Raw genomic sequence first — 15214 nt, 5'->3', positions numbered from 1 at the left:
AGCGAGCGAAGACAGTACATGCCTTAGACCGCTCGGCTACCGCGACCGGCAATGACCCGTTTGATTTGACGAAAAAATCATCGCTGTATCGCCAGTCCAAACATGCACGCTTTATCATTCCCACCCGACGTTACGTAAATCAGGCATAGGAAAATATACTCGTAAACTGTCGCTTTTCGTAGCTAACGGTTTAAAGGACTAAGATTTCACTGCTTCAGTAACTGGAAGCACTCGGAAAGAGAAACCTGGTTTCATGAAGAGAAGAGAGGAAGATTCTAAGCTTTAGTCTACATCCCACCCCCTTTCAACCCTCGCTGAGAGAGTAAGTGCAGCTGCTACACTAGTCACAACCATATATATATACATATATAAGGGATTGCTTTCCACCTAACCTCCATTTTAATAAGATTATGAAGCATTATTTCATAGTATTAATGAGATCAAAAGACATACCACCCATCCCATTTCTACCCCTATTAACAACCATCCCAACTTCTTCTCAAAACCCTGCCCCTTCTGTAGTACTCATGTAGCAGGTTGAAACTCCTACCCCACCCTACACCCGTCACTCTTTGCTGGTAGCATTATACCCCAAGTTCTAATAACGGGAATGGGGTCGAATATTTTTTAAATAAAGGGGTTAATAGAATGAAGGATGAGTGAGATACCCTTTTAAATATATTCTGTCTTTCGCCATGATGACAAGGTATAATAACTTTTTCCGCATTAACTTGAAAATGCATTTATATTAAATCTCCCTCCACGCCTGTGTATTTTGTGCTACACAAAAAATCAAAAGCCAAGCAAAATGAAATTACTTAGGGATACTTAAAGGCATAAGGGAAGTAGGAAGGACATAAAATACAGGAACCTATGTCACTTGGAGAAACTTGCTTCCAAGTTCTAGGCAGGACATTGATGGGGACTCGGATCGGTTTCCACCAGGCATGTACAAAAATTCGTTTCTACAGTCTAACGATATTAATAATTTCAATGCATAATTATATAACTTATGATAACCTCTGTGGTCTAGTGGTCGGAGTTCCTGGCTACAGATCTTGAGGTCCCTGGTTCGATTCCCTGCGCTAACAGAAATTCTGAGAAGTAGTGGGTCTGGAACGGGGTCCACTAAGCCTCGTGAGGATAATTGAGGAGCTCTTTCAAGAAAACAGCGGCTCCGGTCTAGAAAACCGAAATTAACGACCGTGAAGATTCGTTGCGCTGACCACGTGACACCCTCTAGCTGCTAAAGTTGGCACTAATTTCGCCGACAAGCGGAGATCGCTCGGTCGGTATAGTTCGCTTGAGGACTACAGGCCACGGAGATTCTTTTAATTATTTTACCTATACAAACGGAAATCAAGCACCTGTCCTTCTACCTAACTTACAGATTCAGCAACTGGTAATTAATTAACATACACGAAAATAAAGGAAGTACTAAATCGCCTAACTTACTGAGTGAGTGTCTGACCAACTAACCAGTTAAGTAACTAAAGTCAGTACGTTCTGTCTAGACCATTTTTAAGATGTCTTAAATGTGTGAACCGACGTTTCGGAAGAATGTATCACCTCCATCTTCAGGGTATAAAATCCGCGAGAGAGGAAACAGCTTGAGCAGGTGACTGCAGGCTGCATCCTCTCTCGCAGTTTTACCCTGAAGATGGAGGTGATACGTTCTTCCGAAACGTCGATTCACACAAGATCTACACGGCGCCAAATCCTAGAAGACGGCATTCTTCATAGATATCGCCGTGAAAACCTCAAATATTACATAAATATAATGTATTACATAGAGCAGATGTGTTCAAGAAATTAGTCATGTTTGGTAAATCTGAAGAACTGTCGTGGTGTAGGAAATGGTTCGGTCATCCATATCTTGGTGACCCACTGCCATATCAAGATTTCGTGTTTCTCACACACGTGAGAAAATAATACTCGTATATAACGGTTTTCGTTATAGAATATAATTCTGTTATCCCTTAATTTAAAAGGATAAAATTTATTAAGACTGGTAATCGAAGGACTGGCGTAATTATAATGAGCACATATTATGCAGAATATTTATACTTCTAAGAACATTTTTACTGGTTCTGAGCAGATATGTTGGGGATGAGGTAGACTGTCGAAAGAAAGAAAAATAGAAACAAATGAACACCGAAAGTGAGGATAAGAAGAAACAAAAGAGCAGGTTGAACGCGTGAACAGTGAGAAGCGCACTTACCTCGTCCAGTGGACAGCCTGAAGACATCAGGAGGCCGTGGGACTGAGCGAGGAGAAGGCGTAGCAGTTTGTCTTTAATGTCTGACAGGATACTTGGACGAGCTCTGAAATTGACACTTAAAGTAAGACATAACCTTGTTCTATAGGTAATCAAATACGGGTGTTCGGATGAAAGGAATCAAAAATAAAAAAAATTATATCTCGAAAATTGACTGTCGTACAAGTATCCGATTTATGTCATCGGAACGGAAAACTGCCCTTCTTACGCGCATGCGCCGCCCCATTTCTGCCACCATGTTAGGAATAACCTGGACACAGAGATGCTGGGATACGGATCGGCAGAGGTGGACCAATCGCTTGACCTCCTAGTTACCAGATTTAAGTTCATTGATTTCTTCTTGTGGGATTTGTGAAGAACACTGTCTACCAGGTTAAGATCAATGAGCTTCAACACCTGAAAGCCTACACAAGGAACGCTGTGGCTGCGGTAACACCAAACATGCTTCAAGCAAAGTGGAATGAGGTCGAATATCGTCTGGATATTTGTGTGCCACCAAGGGAGCCCATATTTAAATTCATTGGAAAGTTATATACTCAGAAAAAAAAATCACAATTTCCCTTTGTAATAGTGTAAGCCATAAATGTGTATAAAAATGTTTTCAGAGATATAATTATTTTATTTTGGATATCTTTCATCCGGACACTGTATAGTCTCTTAAAACACAGGATAATAGTCCATCCAAAATACACTTTCGAAAGGAGTAAATACAATATACCAACAATGATATGGTTACCAACGATTACTCAGTGTTCCTGTGCGAACTACACAAAGTTTTAAGATTTGATATTCATATCTGACAATGCTCCTTCATCTGGCGACGGTTGAGATGAGAGGATAAGAGTAAATTTACAGAAAATTACTTTGAAGGACACGATCCCGGTATTCGTTTGGCTAGACTAAGGAAACTCACAAAGAATCTTAATCCAGACATCCAGCAACAGATCCGAATTTTGTACCTTCGGAAGAGCAGACTGTTAGATTCTGTATAAACTTGGGGGCTATTCTGAATATATTAAACGATAAATAAGATTCTTTAAATGGGTGGTCTGCCTCACCTTTTGAAAGAAATATTCATATTTCAATTACACGTTTATTTACGTGGTGTAATTATTAAATGTGCCGGTCACCGTGACCGCGCAGTATAAAGCATAAACTTTCTTCGCTTGGTCGTAAGCTGGGATCGTGGGTTCGAATCCCACTCAAGGCATGGATGTCTATATTGTGTTTGGCGTGTGTTTTTGTTGTTCTGTATGTAGGTAGAGGCCTTGTGACGGGCTGATCCTTCGTCAAAGGAATCCTGCCTCCTGTGTATGGGATCAAGAAACCGAAAAAGCGGCCTAGGCCCAACAAAGGGCTGCAGAGCCATAATAACAATAATTATAAAACGTATTAATGGAAGAGGCGGTATATCTGGAAAACCTCTTACTCTAACAGGACATGAAATATCGTACGTCTGAGGGCATGCGCATTGGTTACGGCTATAATAATATCTGTATCATATGTAACTGTTGAACTCACCTGTATAGCTGTATCCTGAGCGTCGCCACTGTGGTCAGCTCCCCCAAGATGTCCCCCACAGTAACTGTGGGGCCCTCAGCGATCTTCTCAAAACTCAGGGGCTTCCAGTTCTTGATTACAACTGAACCTTACAAACCAAATCAATGTTCAACATTAAACAGACTGCTGAAAAATGAATTCTTGGTCCTACGCGGTAGCGTAGTTGGTTGAGGCACTATGCTACAAGCCGGAAGGTCGCGGGTTCGACTCCCGATGAAGTCACTGGATTTTTTCAATTTACCTAATCCTTCCAGCCCCACTATGACTAAGCCTCTAACAGAAATGAGTACCAGGAATATTCTTGGGGGTTAAGCGGCGCGTAGGGCTGACAACTTTGCCGCCATCTGTGAGCAGATTGTCTAGAAAATGTGGGAACCTCAAACATCTCGAACCCTATGGGCCTCCAGGGCCTGTTACAGGGATACCTTTAGTTTGCTTAACTGAAAGTTACCCATCAAAGCGCAGTTCACTATTCAGCAGACTATAGTAAATATTAATTCTTGATCAGAGCTGGACATTGCGAACTAAGCAGAATTTAATATTAATCTGGTAAGGTAAAAGGTAAAGCCATCCCCGTAACAGCCCGTGAAGGCCCATAGGGTTGTGAGACGTCGAGGCTCCCACATTTTCTAGACATTCTGCTCACAGACGGCGGCGAAGTTACGGGCCGGTCCTCATTTACACCGAGGAAGATTCCTGGTAATCATTTCTGTTATAGGCAGAGTCGACTCCAGGGCCATAGTGCGGCTGGAAGGATTAGCTCAATTTAAGAATCCAATAACCTCATCGGGAATCGAATTCTTAGAGAACCGGGATAGCGCAGTCGGTATAGGGACTGGCTACGGGATGGACGATCGAGGGGTCAGAGTTAGAGTCCCGGTAGGGTCAAGAATTTCCACGTTGTCCAGACCAGCTCTGGGGCCCACTCAGCCTCCTATTCAAAGGGTACCGGGGGCTGTTTACCCGGGGATAAAGCGGCATGGGCGTGAATTTGACCACTCACCTCGAGCCAGTGTCGAGGTCAAGAAAATATGGATCTATGCATGCACTCTTCCATACGCCTTCATGGTGTAATGTTTATTAGTTAAGCACAGGGACAACTTTAGCTTTTTTATCTACGTTTCTTGGTTTTAGTTAGTTATGTAGCCAGTTTTAAAACTAGAATTAAAGGAAAGAACAAACTTGGAAATGTCTAACGTATTCTGTAGCGACATGTGTGGAGTTAAGCAGAGGGAAGCATTTCCATTAATACTTTGACGCAATGGGAACTGAACAGCTGGAAGGACAACCTGATGATGTGCTCACGTGGATATGCAACACTCACTTTGAACTAACAATACAAACGGTATGTATACTCCATCATTATGAAGGAACCCTAGCTTGACTAAACATTTGAAACGTCACTGTTACAACAGAGCGTGACTCGCATTCAGAAGGGCCGTGGATCGAACTCTCAGAACAAATCTCCTGTCTGTGTCCTCTCAGCCGAGAAGTCTACGGTCAGGGCCTCAAATCCTAATAAAGGCCTTCAGATATGTCATCTACCATAAGTTACACATCCTCACAACATGAGTTCTTTACTCATTAACAATAAAGGTGGTCGGAATGTAAAACTGCTCAGCTTCTTAAAATATCGAAGTATATAATGTGCGGATTTGCCTCCAGGCCTCCTCTACACCTGTAGACGCTTCCTAAGACTAACCACTGTTCAATGGTGAATTTTGATTTGTGGTATTATGAGTTAAAACTGTCGGTTCTTTGTGAGCTAGGTTTTATTTCGCACTAAATTCCTTATCCGTATATATACTCAGTTCACAGATAATGTGACACGTACACCCATTGCTAGGCAACGAGCTCTTAATCGAGTTCCCGCGAAGATAATTTCTTGGTAAACAGTCCGTTGCTAGGTTGCGCAACAATAGAGGAGGCTGTATTTTCTATGTCGTCCGCAACAAGCAACAGTAGAACAACGGTGTTATAAAATCCGTTCCTAAGCAACGGAACTGTAAACACGTCGACAATAATAGGTGTTTTCCATGGGGCCTGTGTACAGTGTTTATAAGAGAAGTGAATTCAGATGCAATTTAAGTTCAGGGCAGGAGAGTTACAATTCGTAGATAGTCATAGCCGAGAACCCGTGAGTCAAGGACACGAAGCCGTCATGGAAATGAGGTGTGATGATTCAGCTGTGAAATGTTAATGGACGTTGGAGACTTTACGTGTGCTGTAGTGCAGTGATATCTGGAGTGATTGAAGCGCTAGTTCCTGTGTTTTAATTGCGTTACCAGGCGAAAACTAGTTGTGTGTGTAACAGTGAATTATGAAGTGCAGAAACAGTCATAGCGCTGTGCTAATTGTAATTAAGAGAGAGTGTAACCGAAACGCTATTAAATCCAATCATCCAAACTAGAACCCGTTATTTTCGTCACGCATACCGTCCTACACGTGACAATATTTTAGCCTAAAAGGGAGCTCCGAACGGAGCTTATGAAGCCTACTTTCCACTTGAACAAACTTACATTCATACAGATTCTGTATTGTTAATTCTACGTTGAGGAAATATAAGATTACACTCTTCCAATAGAATGTAACTTAGCTTATAAGTTAGCGCATTGGGTTAGTGTACACAAGGTGTTGTGATTGAACCACATTCGGATGACGTTTTTCTCATTACTGTTCGCATTTTTTTTTAAAAAAAGTCAGAGATTGCCAAGAAAAACTTAAAAAATTTACCAAAATAATTACTTGAAACTGACCTCTCGCCGCCGAGGTGCTCTCCCTGGGGTACCCCAGCCTGTGCAGAGCGACCTGAACCAGTTCCTGGAACGCTGTGTTCACAGGAATGATGACGTAACTGTCCGTCTCGACGACTGGCTTGCGTCTCCACATGACCCGTGAGTCCTCCAACGCAGACACTGCCTCCACAACGCAGTGTACCGGCAGCGACTTGCCTGCAACAAGGAACCGTAGTTTTTTTTATTGCTAGTGGGGTGGGACTAAGTCCCTTGTACTGCGGCCACTTCTGGCCTATTGTACCTGCCCCAGATGATAAGGTGAGGGTGATTGTGGAGCAATTGGTGGAATGAACATTGGAAGGGGAAACCTAAGTACTCGGAGAAAACCTACCCCAGCGCCACATTGTCCAACACAAATCCCACTTGACCAGACCCGGGATGGAACCCGGGCCGCCGCGGTGGGAAGCCAGCGACTAACCGCTTGAGCTATGGCGCGGCCTATAAGGAACCGAAAGTCCCACATGATGCAAGAAGACTTGTCAGTCGCGTAGCTAGTCTACACATTCTCTGCTTCTACTATCAGCGTCTTCACAAAATTTAACCATTCGTCGTTACCCTTGACGTTTGCCGACACGCAGTGTGTTATACGTTAACTCCTCCATTCGTACTACATGTTCAACCAATTAAAAACTCCGTGATATAATTACCCTGGCAATATTCAGTGAAGAGCATAAATGACGAAGCTTCTAATCGATCAGCTTTCTACTTCCCCTTGATATTTTATTTTCTTCTTAATTTGTTCTCAGACATTCTTCAGTGACGTAAAAAAAGGTAAAGCTATCCCTGTAACAGTCCGTGAAGATCCATAGGGTTGTGAGACGTTGAGGTCACCATATTTTCTACACACTCGTCTCACAGATGGCGGTGAGGTTGTGAGCCTCAAGCTCCGGCAGCCTTTTACCCCGCAGGAAGATTCCTGGTACTCATTTCTGTTAGAGGCTGAGTCAACCCCAGGGCCATAGTGCGGCTTGAAGTATTAAGTAAATTGAAAAAAAAATCCACCTCATCGGAACTCAAACCCGCAACCTTCCAGCTTGTAGCTTAGTGCCTCAACCAACTTTGCTACAGCGTACCTCTCAGCATCGTAAAGCTCAGAGCAATTCAATTAAAGTCGTAAACGGTAAGCGGTCTGTGTCATGTTATCCTACACGGATAAATGTTTCGTACGATGGGCCGTGTAATGAAAGTGTTAAGATTTCGGTTCTAAATAAATAATAAGGCCCGATCACGGTGACCGCGCAGTCTAAGACACGAAATGTCTTCGCTCGCTCGGACGTTGGTTTCGTGGTTTTGAATGCCAATCGAGGCGTGGATGTTTGCCTGTTTCTTCTGTTTATGCTGTGCTATGTAGGTAGTGGCTTTGCGTCGGCTGATCCCCCATCGAAGGAATCCTAAACACTGTCTATTAGATCAATAATTTCAGATTTAATTAATTCTGAATGGGAATAGGCCAGAGTCTGATCCGTCAAGGTAGAAGAAGAAAAAGAGGAAACAGAAGTAAAGCAAGTAAAATTACCCTTGTGCGTAATTAAGTATCAGACCATGAAGGCGTATGGGGGAGTGGATGTATAGAACCACATTTTCTTGATCTCAGCATTAGTTGGAAGTGAGTGGTCAGCTTCACGCCCGTGCCGCTTTACCCTCGGGGAAAGAGTCCCTGGTACCAATTGAATAGGATGCTTGGTGGGTCCGAGAGACAGTCTGGAGAATTTGGAGAACATAAAATTCTTGATCCCACCGGGACTCGAACTCCGACCCCTCGGTCGTCTAGCACCTAGGTAGTCGCTCTACCGACTGCATTAACCCGGCGCACATACTAAATTTAATCAAATTCCGTTTAGTGGCTTCAAAGGTGAACTATGAGATATGATACATGCTTAATCAAGGTCAACACGTTATGTTTGCATTTTCTTCAATTTGTTCACAGACAGTACAAATACATTTATTTCCTAACCTAAATGGGCATGGAGTGACGTGTCTGTCGTCTCTAAAGAACTGTGGCGTAGGATTGTCTCCACTGGATACGCTTCATGTTCGCCTGTGTGTACTTGGCTTAATACCCGGGCAAGGGCTGGCTTATGGTGGCTTATTTGTGAGGTAATCTTGTTAAGCTATGAAGAAGGTGCAGCCAGGGCACTGTAACACTATGTGCGAAGTTTCAACCTGACAGGAAAAAAAAAAAGGAGCTGACCTTTATCACCTATTCATCCTCTTTTATCCTCCCCTGACCCACAAGACGGAAATTCCTACAAAATGGGGGAGGCGAATAAATCCCTTAGCACGCACGACAAGAACTTAACACAATAAAGAAATCTTTCTGGGTTCTTGGGTATGATGATATTGCCTTATAAGGAACTGCGTGGTTTAAACAGGTCACTTAGTGATGTTAGGTATGAAAACAAAGGGCGTTTTGATGAACTGGTAAACGGAGTGGGGGAAGATAAATGAATGTATGTAAAATTTTAGAAGGAAAGCCTCTTGGAAGAAGGGTATTTGGAGTACTAAGATGACAGGAGAATAGAAGTTTAGATGTATTTTAGGTAAAACTTTGCGAGGGTACTGAATGGATGCTGAATACTAGAGTACGTATCAGAACGGCCGCGCCATAGCTCAAGCGGTTAGTCGTTGGTTTCCCACCGCGGCAGCCCGGGTTCGATCCCGGGTCTGGTCAAGTGGGATTTGTGGTGGGAAAAGTGACGCTGGGCAGGTTTTCCCCGAGTACTTCGGTTTCCCCTGCCAATCTTCATGCCACCAATTGCTCCACAATCACCCTCACCTATCATCAGGGTCTGATACAACAGGCCAGAAGTGGCCGCAGCACAAGGGACTCAGTCCCTCCCCACTGGCAATACAAATAGTATCAGAATCAGTCTATAGACAACTGGATGTAAGTGTGAAAGAGAGAATACACGAAGAACAGCCTAGGTTTATGAGATAGTTAAAAAAACCAGTACTGGATAAATGAATCAATGTGAATGCATAGATGGAAGGACGGATGTAGAGTTGTTGAAGAAAAGGGTGAATTGGTGTATGAATGAATACCAACAAAACACGAATAAATGGTTGAAGAATAGAAAAGTCAATGGTTGTATGAAGAAGTGGCTTTAGGGTCTACCCAGCCTCCTATCCAATGGATACCGCGGATAAAGCGGCCGGGGCGTGAAGCTGACCACTCACTTCCAGCTGATGCTAATGTCAAGAAAANCTCTCTCTCTCTCTCTCTATATATATATATATATATATATATATATATATATAAGAGGACAAATAATGTATGAGTACTGAATGGCTTACGCATGTAAATTACCTGTGTTCATTTTATGTGATCATATGCGAACTTCTCATTACAGTCAAATAGGGTTAGAATTCTTTTCAGTAGGCGAAAACGTCGAAGTGTGAATTTCATTTCAGGGTATTTTATATTTTGAAAGCAGTTTACAGTCAGTTAAAACACCATCCGCAGGGAAATGTAGTTCATTCACTCAGCGGATACATATAATACAGATCGGTTCATATCAAGGGCGACACAAAGCGCTGCTGCCCATGTGTATTCAGGTTATTAATCTGACAAAATGATGGAGAGGAACAGACTGTATTGCAGTGACATGTGCTAACTGGGAACACTTCGTTGCTTGGGTATAGCAAGTGCCTGATTGATACAGGCTAATGTTTCATGAACTGCTAGATGATCAGGGGTATTAACCCTGGGCTGGAGATCCAATTTAACACAAACAAGCAGTAACTGCTAGATTACATACTAGTATAGAATTACATATGTAAATCAATCGGATTATTATGAAAGAACCTCAAAAGTAGCTTCTATCCTTCAAAACTGACAGAGCAGAATACAAAATTTAACAGAATGTACTAGATCTTATGCATCCGGTCGTCCTAAGCAATAAAAGTTGTGGGTAAGCAGTCTGTTTTTGTGGTTATGGTTTCCTGAGGGGCAGGCTACAATTCTATGGCAGGAAAAAAATGTTAGAAATTTTATTTTATTGTCTTCTTACTAGCTTAATTGTCTTCCATTTTATTTTTGTTCTCTTTCTTTTAACCTTATCTCGTTTCCATGCTTGTAATATTCCTTCTCTCTACCTTCAACCACTTCTCGTCTTCTTTATCCCTTAACTGCTTCCTCTTCTTCTCCTTTTCTGCCTCTTCTCTTCCTGAGTATCCTAACATATCATTTCTGATTTCAAATTTGGAAAGATTTTGATTTATCCTATAGGGTGTGATGGTCTAGCACAGAGTTTCAGGGGTCCGGAAGGGCCTGTTTTGAAGTGATCGCGCGTCTAGAGGGCTTTGTGTGCTAGAGAGGTGTAAATTGGTCGTAATGTTATAGTATCTTGTAGATACAGATCACTCGACGTGGAAATGCGTTATTAATCGATAATTTTGAATGATAGGCGTATACTTACTTACTCACTCACGGAGCGGAGCCCTTCTGCAGCTAGTCAAGAATTTCCCAGCATTTTATGGAACCCGAAGATTCATTACCGTGTTCACAAGAGTCCTCCAACGATCCCCATCCTGAGCCAGACCAATCCAATCCATACCATCCCATCCTATCTCTGCAAGATCCATTTTAAAATTGTCCACCACCTACGCCTTGGTCTTCCCAGTGGGCTATTTCCTTATGGCATTCCCACCAATATCCTATACGCATTCCTCGTCTCTCCCATTCGCGCTACATGCCCTGCTCACCTCATCCTCCTTGACTTGCTCATTCTAATTATATGTGGAGAAGAGTACAAGTTATGAAGCTCCTTATTGTGAAGTTTTCTCAAGTCTCCTGTCACTTCATCTCTCTTCGATCCAAATATTCTCCTCAACACCCTCAGTCTATGTTCCTCCCTTAATGTCAGAGACCAGGTTTCACACCCATTCAGAACCACGGGAAAGATTATAGCTTTGTATATTTAATTTTTTATGTTTTTGGACAGCAGAGGAGAAGACAAAAGGTTCTGGACTGAATGGTGGCAAGCATTATCAGAGTTCAAGATAGGCGTATATTATATTCTGAAAACTTTTCTCAAACTGTTGTGCCACCTATTACACCAAATCTGGAAAAGGTCCGCTCTGTTCTTTCATTCTATGTTACAGCAAGTCCTCGATAATCTTGACGAAATATGAAAAATGCTGTTCACAGTTGAGTACGTAATTTAAAAGACATATGGCATTTTGGGAGGCAACTGAATGACTCGTCTGTTCAGAAGAAATTTTATAGTTTCTTCAAATTTGCATTATTACGTTAAAAAACTATTATAAATTCTGCATTTTCTATCTATGAATTAATGTATTATTTTTATAGTTTTTAAAGTAAGGCTCTGCATATATATATATTTTTTTTTTCAGCAGTACTATTTATAACACAAAATGCTCTATTTGTTTGTGGTTTGAGATATTTTTTGTCTTTTAGGGCTACAATTTACATCAATCCGGATGACTGAATACAATCCGCCGTGGTGGGAACCCGGCGACTAACCGCCTGAGTTATGGCACGGCTGTTGCCCCCTTAAGTAATGTTTCCCTTGCTGTTGAATCCCGAAGCGGTATGCAAAAATTGTTCTTACATTTAGAGACGTAACCCAAACGCCATGATATTTATTAACGAGATATTCCACTGACAGATTCCTTTCGCAAGACTGAAATTTAATGTACTGTGTTAACTGATGTAATATTAATGGTGACGAAGCGAAAGGACTATGAGGGAGATTAGCTAGGCATAGAAGCAATATTACATCTGAACACCATATTGTGTCTTTTTAGGCAATACACATAAACATAATTCCGCCCATACAGCACAATAAAAATGTAATAAAATATTGTCAAGTGTATGAGCGACTACATAAGGGGGTTGGGTTGGTAATTGGATTTATTGAACACTTACAGATCGTTACTATAAGTAATTACAGCGCTATCGCTAATTCACATACTCTGCAATTCATTATATCACGCATTAAGTCTTCATCGGTTGTCGCCTGGTAGCAGCTCCCAATGTCGTAGTTTCCTCAGTTTCCGTCTTCACGACACTATTGGCCAGCGACTATCTCGCAATAAAGTAAATTCTAGACTTGTCCTGCTTATAATATCTCGGCACGGATCGAACAGAAAACACTTCTCCCAACAATTCTAATATTGTGTCACGTAGCACGGACCGCGCAGAGGACGTCGCTTTCTAGTTACTCCACTGGTGTTTGTTACGTATCTATTATGGCCATTATCTAGTAACGGCTTTTGTTTACGGAGTCATTACTTAGAAACGGCTGTTGTATAGCTGCTTATTTCGCGATCGTTGCCTAGCAACGTGTCTACATGCTACAATATTTTGTACAGAATACAAATGTGTGTTGTGTAGGCGGAATACTGTACATAACAACGTTGTCATAAGACGCTAACAGAAGACCCAAGTTAAGGTATGAATGTAAATTAGTGGAATGGTTGGCCACACTATCACGTAGAAAGGAAACTTGCCAGATCAGGCACAACTTCTGCGCAAAGTTTGTGGCACCTATGCTGCTTTATGCGAGTAACAGGAAACCCACTAAGGGGCTAATCCGGGATCAGCAGCGACTACAGAGCGAGCCGCTGCACCCTCACACCACGTCCTCCGATAATACCATGGCCCATGTACACATTATCAAAATTCTAAGTTATATGAGTCGGCTGCATACAGCAGGGAACAACTTGGTTTTCACGGAACATAAGACGAGAGAAGATACACGATGGTTTTAAATGCAAGTCCTACGTTCATGGTAGGGGCACGTGGTAGCATTGCTGGTTGAGGCACTATGATACAGGCCAGAAGGTCGCGGGTTCGAATCTCGACGGTCACTGAATTTTTCAATAGACTTAACCCTTCCGACCCTGGTGTCGCCTCTGCCTCTAACAGAAATGAGTACCAGGAATTCTCCTGTGGGGTAAAGGGCGGCCGGCTGATCTCACCGCCATCTGTGAGCCGATTGTTTGGAATCTGAGCAAATAATGACATAATATAAGGAACATTTCTATGATTTATAGAGGTCACCTGGTACTGTTCCTTCCTTCCTGTGGCGCTACAGCCCCAATTTGGGTCTAGGCCTACCTCCATGAAAATCTCCGTTTCACTTCGGTTTGCTAGATCTTACACATACGGTAGGACTCCTTGGGCGAGTGATCAGCTCGTCGCAAGGCCTCTACCTGTAGATAAACACAGAAAAACGCACACAAACATCCATGCCCTTAGTGGGATTCGAACCCACGATCCCGGCTTCCGAGCGAAGACAGTGCACGCCTTAGACCGCTCGGCTACCGTGACCGGCACCTAGTACTGTTAGGGTATTGAACTCAAGAAGATTGTGATAGGATGGGAACGTAGACAGTGCGGGGAAAAAGGAACTTTTAAGATAAATATGCTGGCGAAACCTCTTGGACAAGTCAACTTTCAAGATCACAGAGAAAATAATATTGTGACATGTTGCGAAATCTGAGCCCCCCCCACACCAGCAGTGACGCGGTGGGTGAGTCAGCGCTCCCCTCCCACCCCTCAGCGGTAACGTAACGCTCGCGGTAATAGGCGAGTAATCACCCCGCAATGCGCAACGCGCGGTGACGTCACGAGCGGAGCCGAAGAGAGCCGAGCGGAGCCGAAGATAGCCGAGCCCCGTAACCTGGCAACTACGCAATGCTAATCAACAGCGGTGACGTCACACTAGCAACAGCGTCCTAGGCTATACGCCACGTCACACTAGCAACAGCGCAAGGCTATATAAGTGGACTCCACAGCCGCTACCAATCAGTTGAAACATAGCAGCCTGCGAGTGTGCGATAACTAAGAAGTCAGCGAGCGGAAGACGTATTGCGTGCTTTCAAGACATAGTGAGTGCTGTAGTACAGTTGTACTCGAAGTGTGTAATTCAGGGAGACTTGTATAGCTCCCGCGTTATTGGTACGTGAAGACAAGTGAAGACGGTGTTAAGAGATTTTATTGTAGGGTTTGTAAACTGTGGAAACCCGTAACGTTGTGATAATTAAGTGTAGCCGATAGTTGTAGATTGTTCAATAAACCAGTTAACGATCTCTACGGCGTATTCCGTAACGTAAACACGTTACAATATGATAATATTAAGATGGTTCCTATGATGATAATTTGGGAGGAGAAAGGACGGATAGCGCTGGCAAGGGAACCTGCCCGGACGACGTGGAGGAGAAAACTTCTTGACCCTACCTAGAATCGAACTCTGACCCCTCATTCGTCCAGCCAGTAGCCAGATGCTATATCGACTGAGCTATCGAAACTAGAAATTTCTTTTCGGTGTACGACGAAGATCAATGATACAGACGTGTCCCGCCATAATCGAACAGTAGAAACTATTTGTGGCCTTTTAACAATAAAAATTATGTGTTACCTTGAAAATATACTGACAGAAGATGATTCCTTCGAAATAACAGAGCAAAAGTTGTTTCCACGCGAAATTGCTACTCAGAATCTGCAAAAAATACTGAAAGGCACAAAATCATTGAGCCTACCCACTGCAGGTAACACGTCACTGTTACTGTACCTTAGGAGGTTATCTTTAAGATGTGTTACGTAACTAGAGTC

The 15214-nt window shown here is 42.8% G+C and overlaps 1 protein-coding gene across 1 annotated transcript in view; it reads right to left on the bottom strand.

The window, feature by feature from the left end:
• The window catches only part of LOC111874474, a 197286-nt gene that overhangs the window by 32138 nt on the left and 149934 nt on the right, over positions 1-15214 (bottom strand). The window contains exons 3-5 of the mRNA XM_023870001.2: positions 6595-6789; positions 3800-3926; positions 2222-2324 (exon numbers count right to left, since the gene is read on the bottom strand). Coding sequence (XP_023725769.1) covers positions 2222-2324; positions 3800-3926; positions 6595-6789 — 425 coding nt within the window. The remainder of the gene's footprint in view (positions 1-2221; positions 2325-3799; positions 3927-6594; positions 6790-15214) is intronic.

This window comes from Cryptotermes secundus, unplaced genomic scaffold (genome assembly GCF_002891405.2).
Source record: "Cryptotermes secundus unplaced genomic scaffold, Csec_1.0 scaffold426, whole genome shotgun sequence".
Taxonomy (NCBI): domain Eukaryota; kingdom Metazoa; phylum Arthropoda; class Insecta; order Blattodea; family Kalotermitidae; genus Cryptotermes; species Cryptotermes secundus.
The sequence above is the reverse complement of the archived record's forward strand: the minus strand, read 5'-3'. Positions and strand labels throughout refer to the sequence as shown.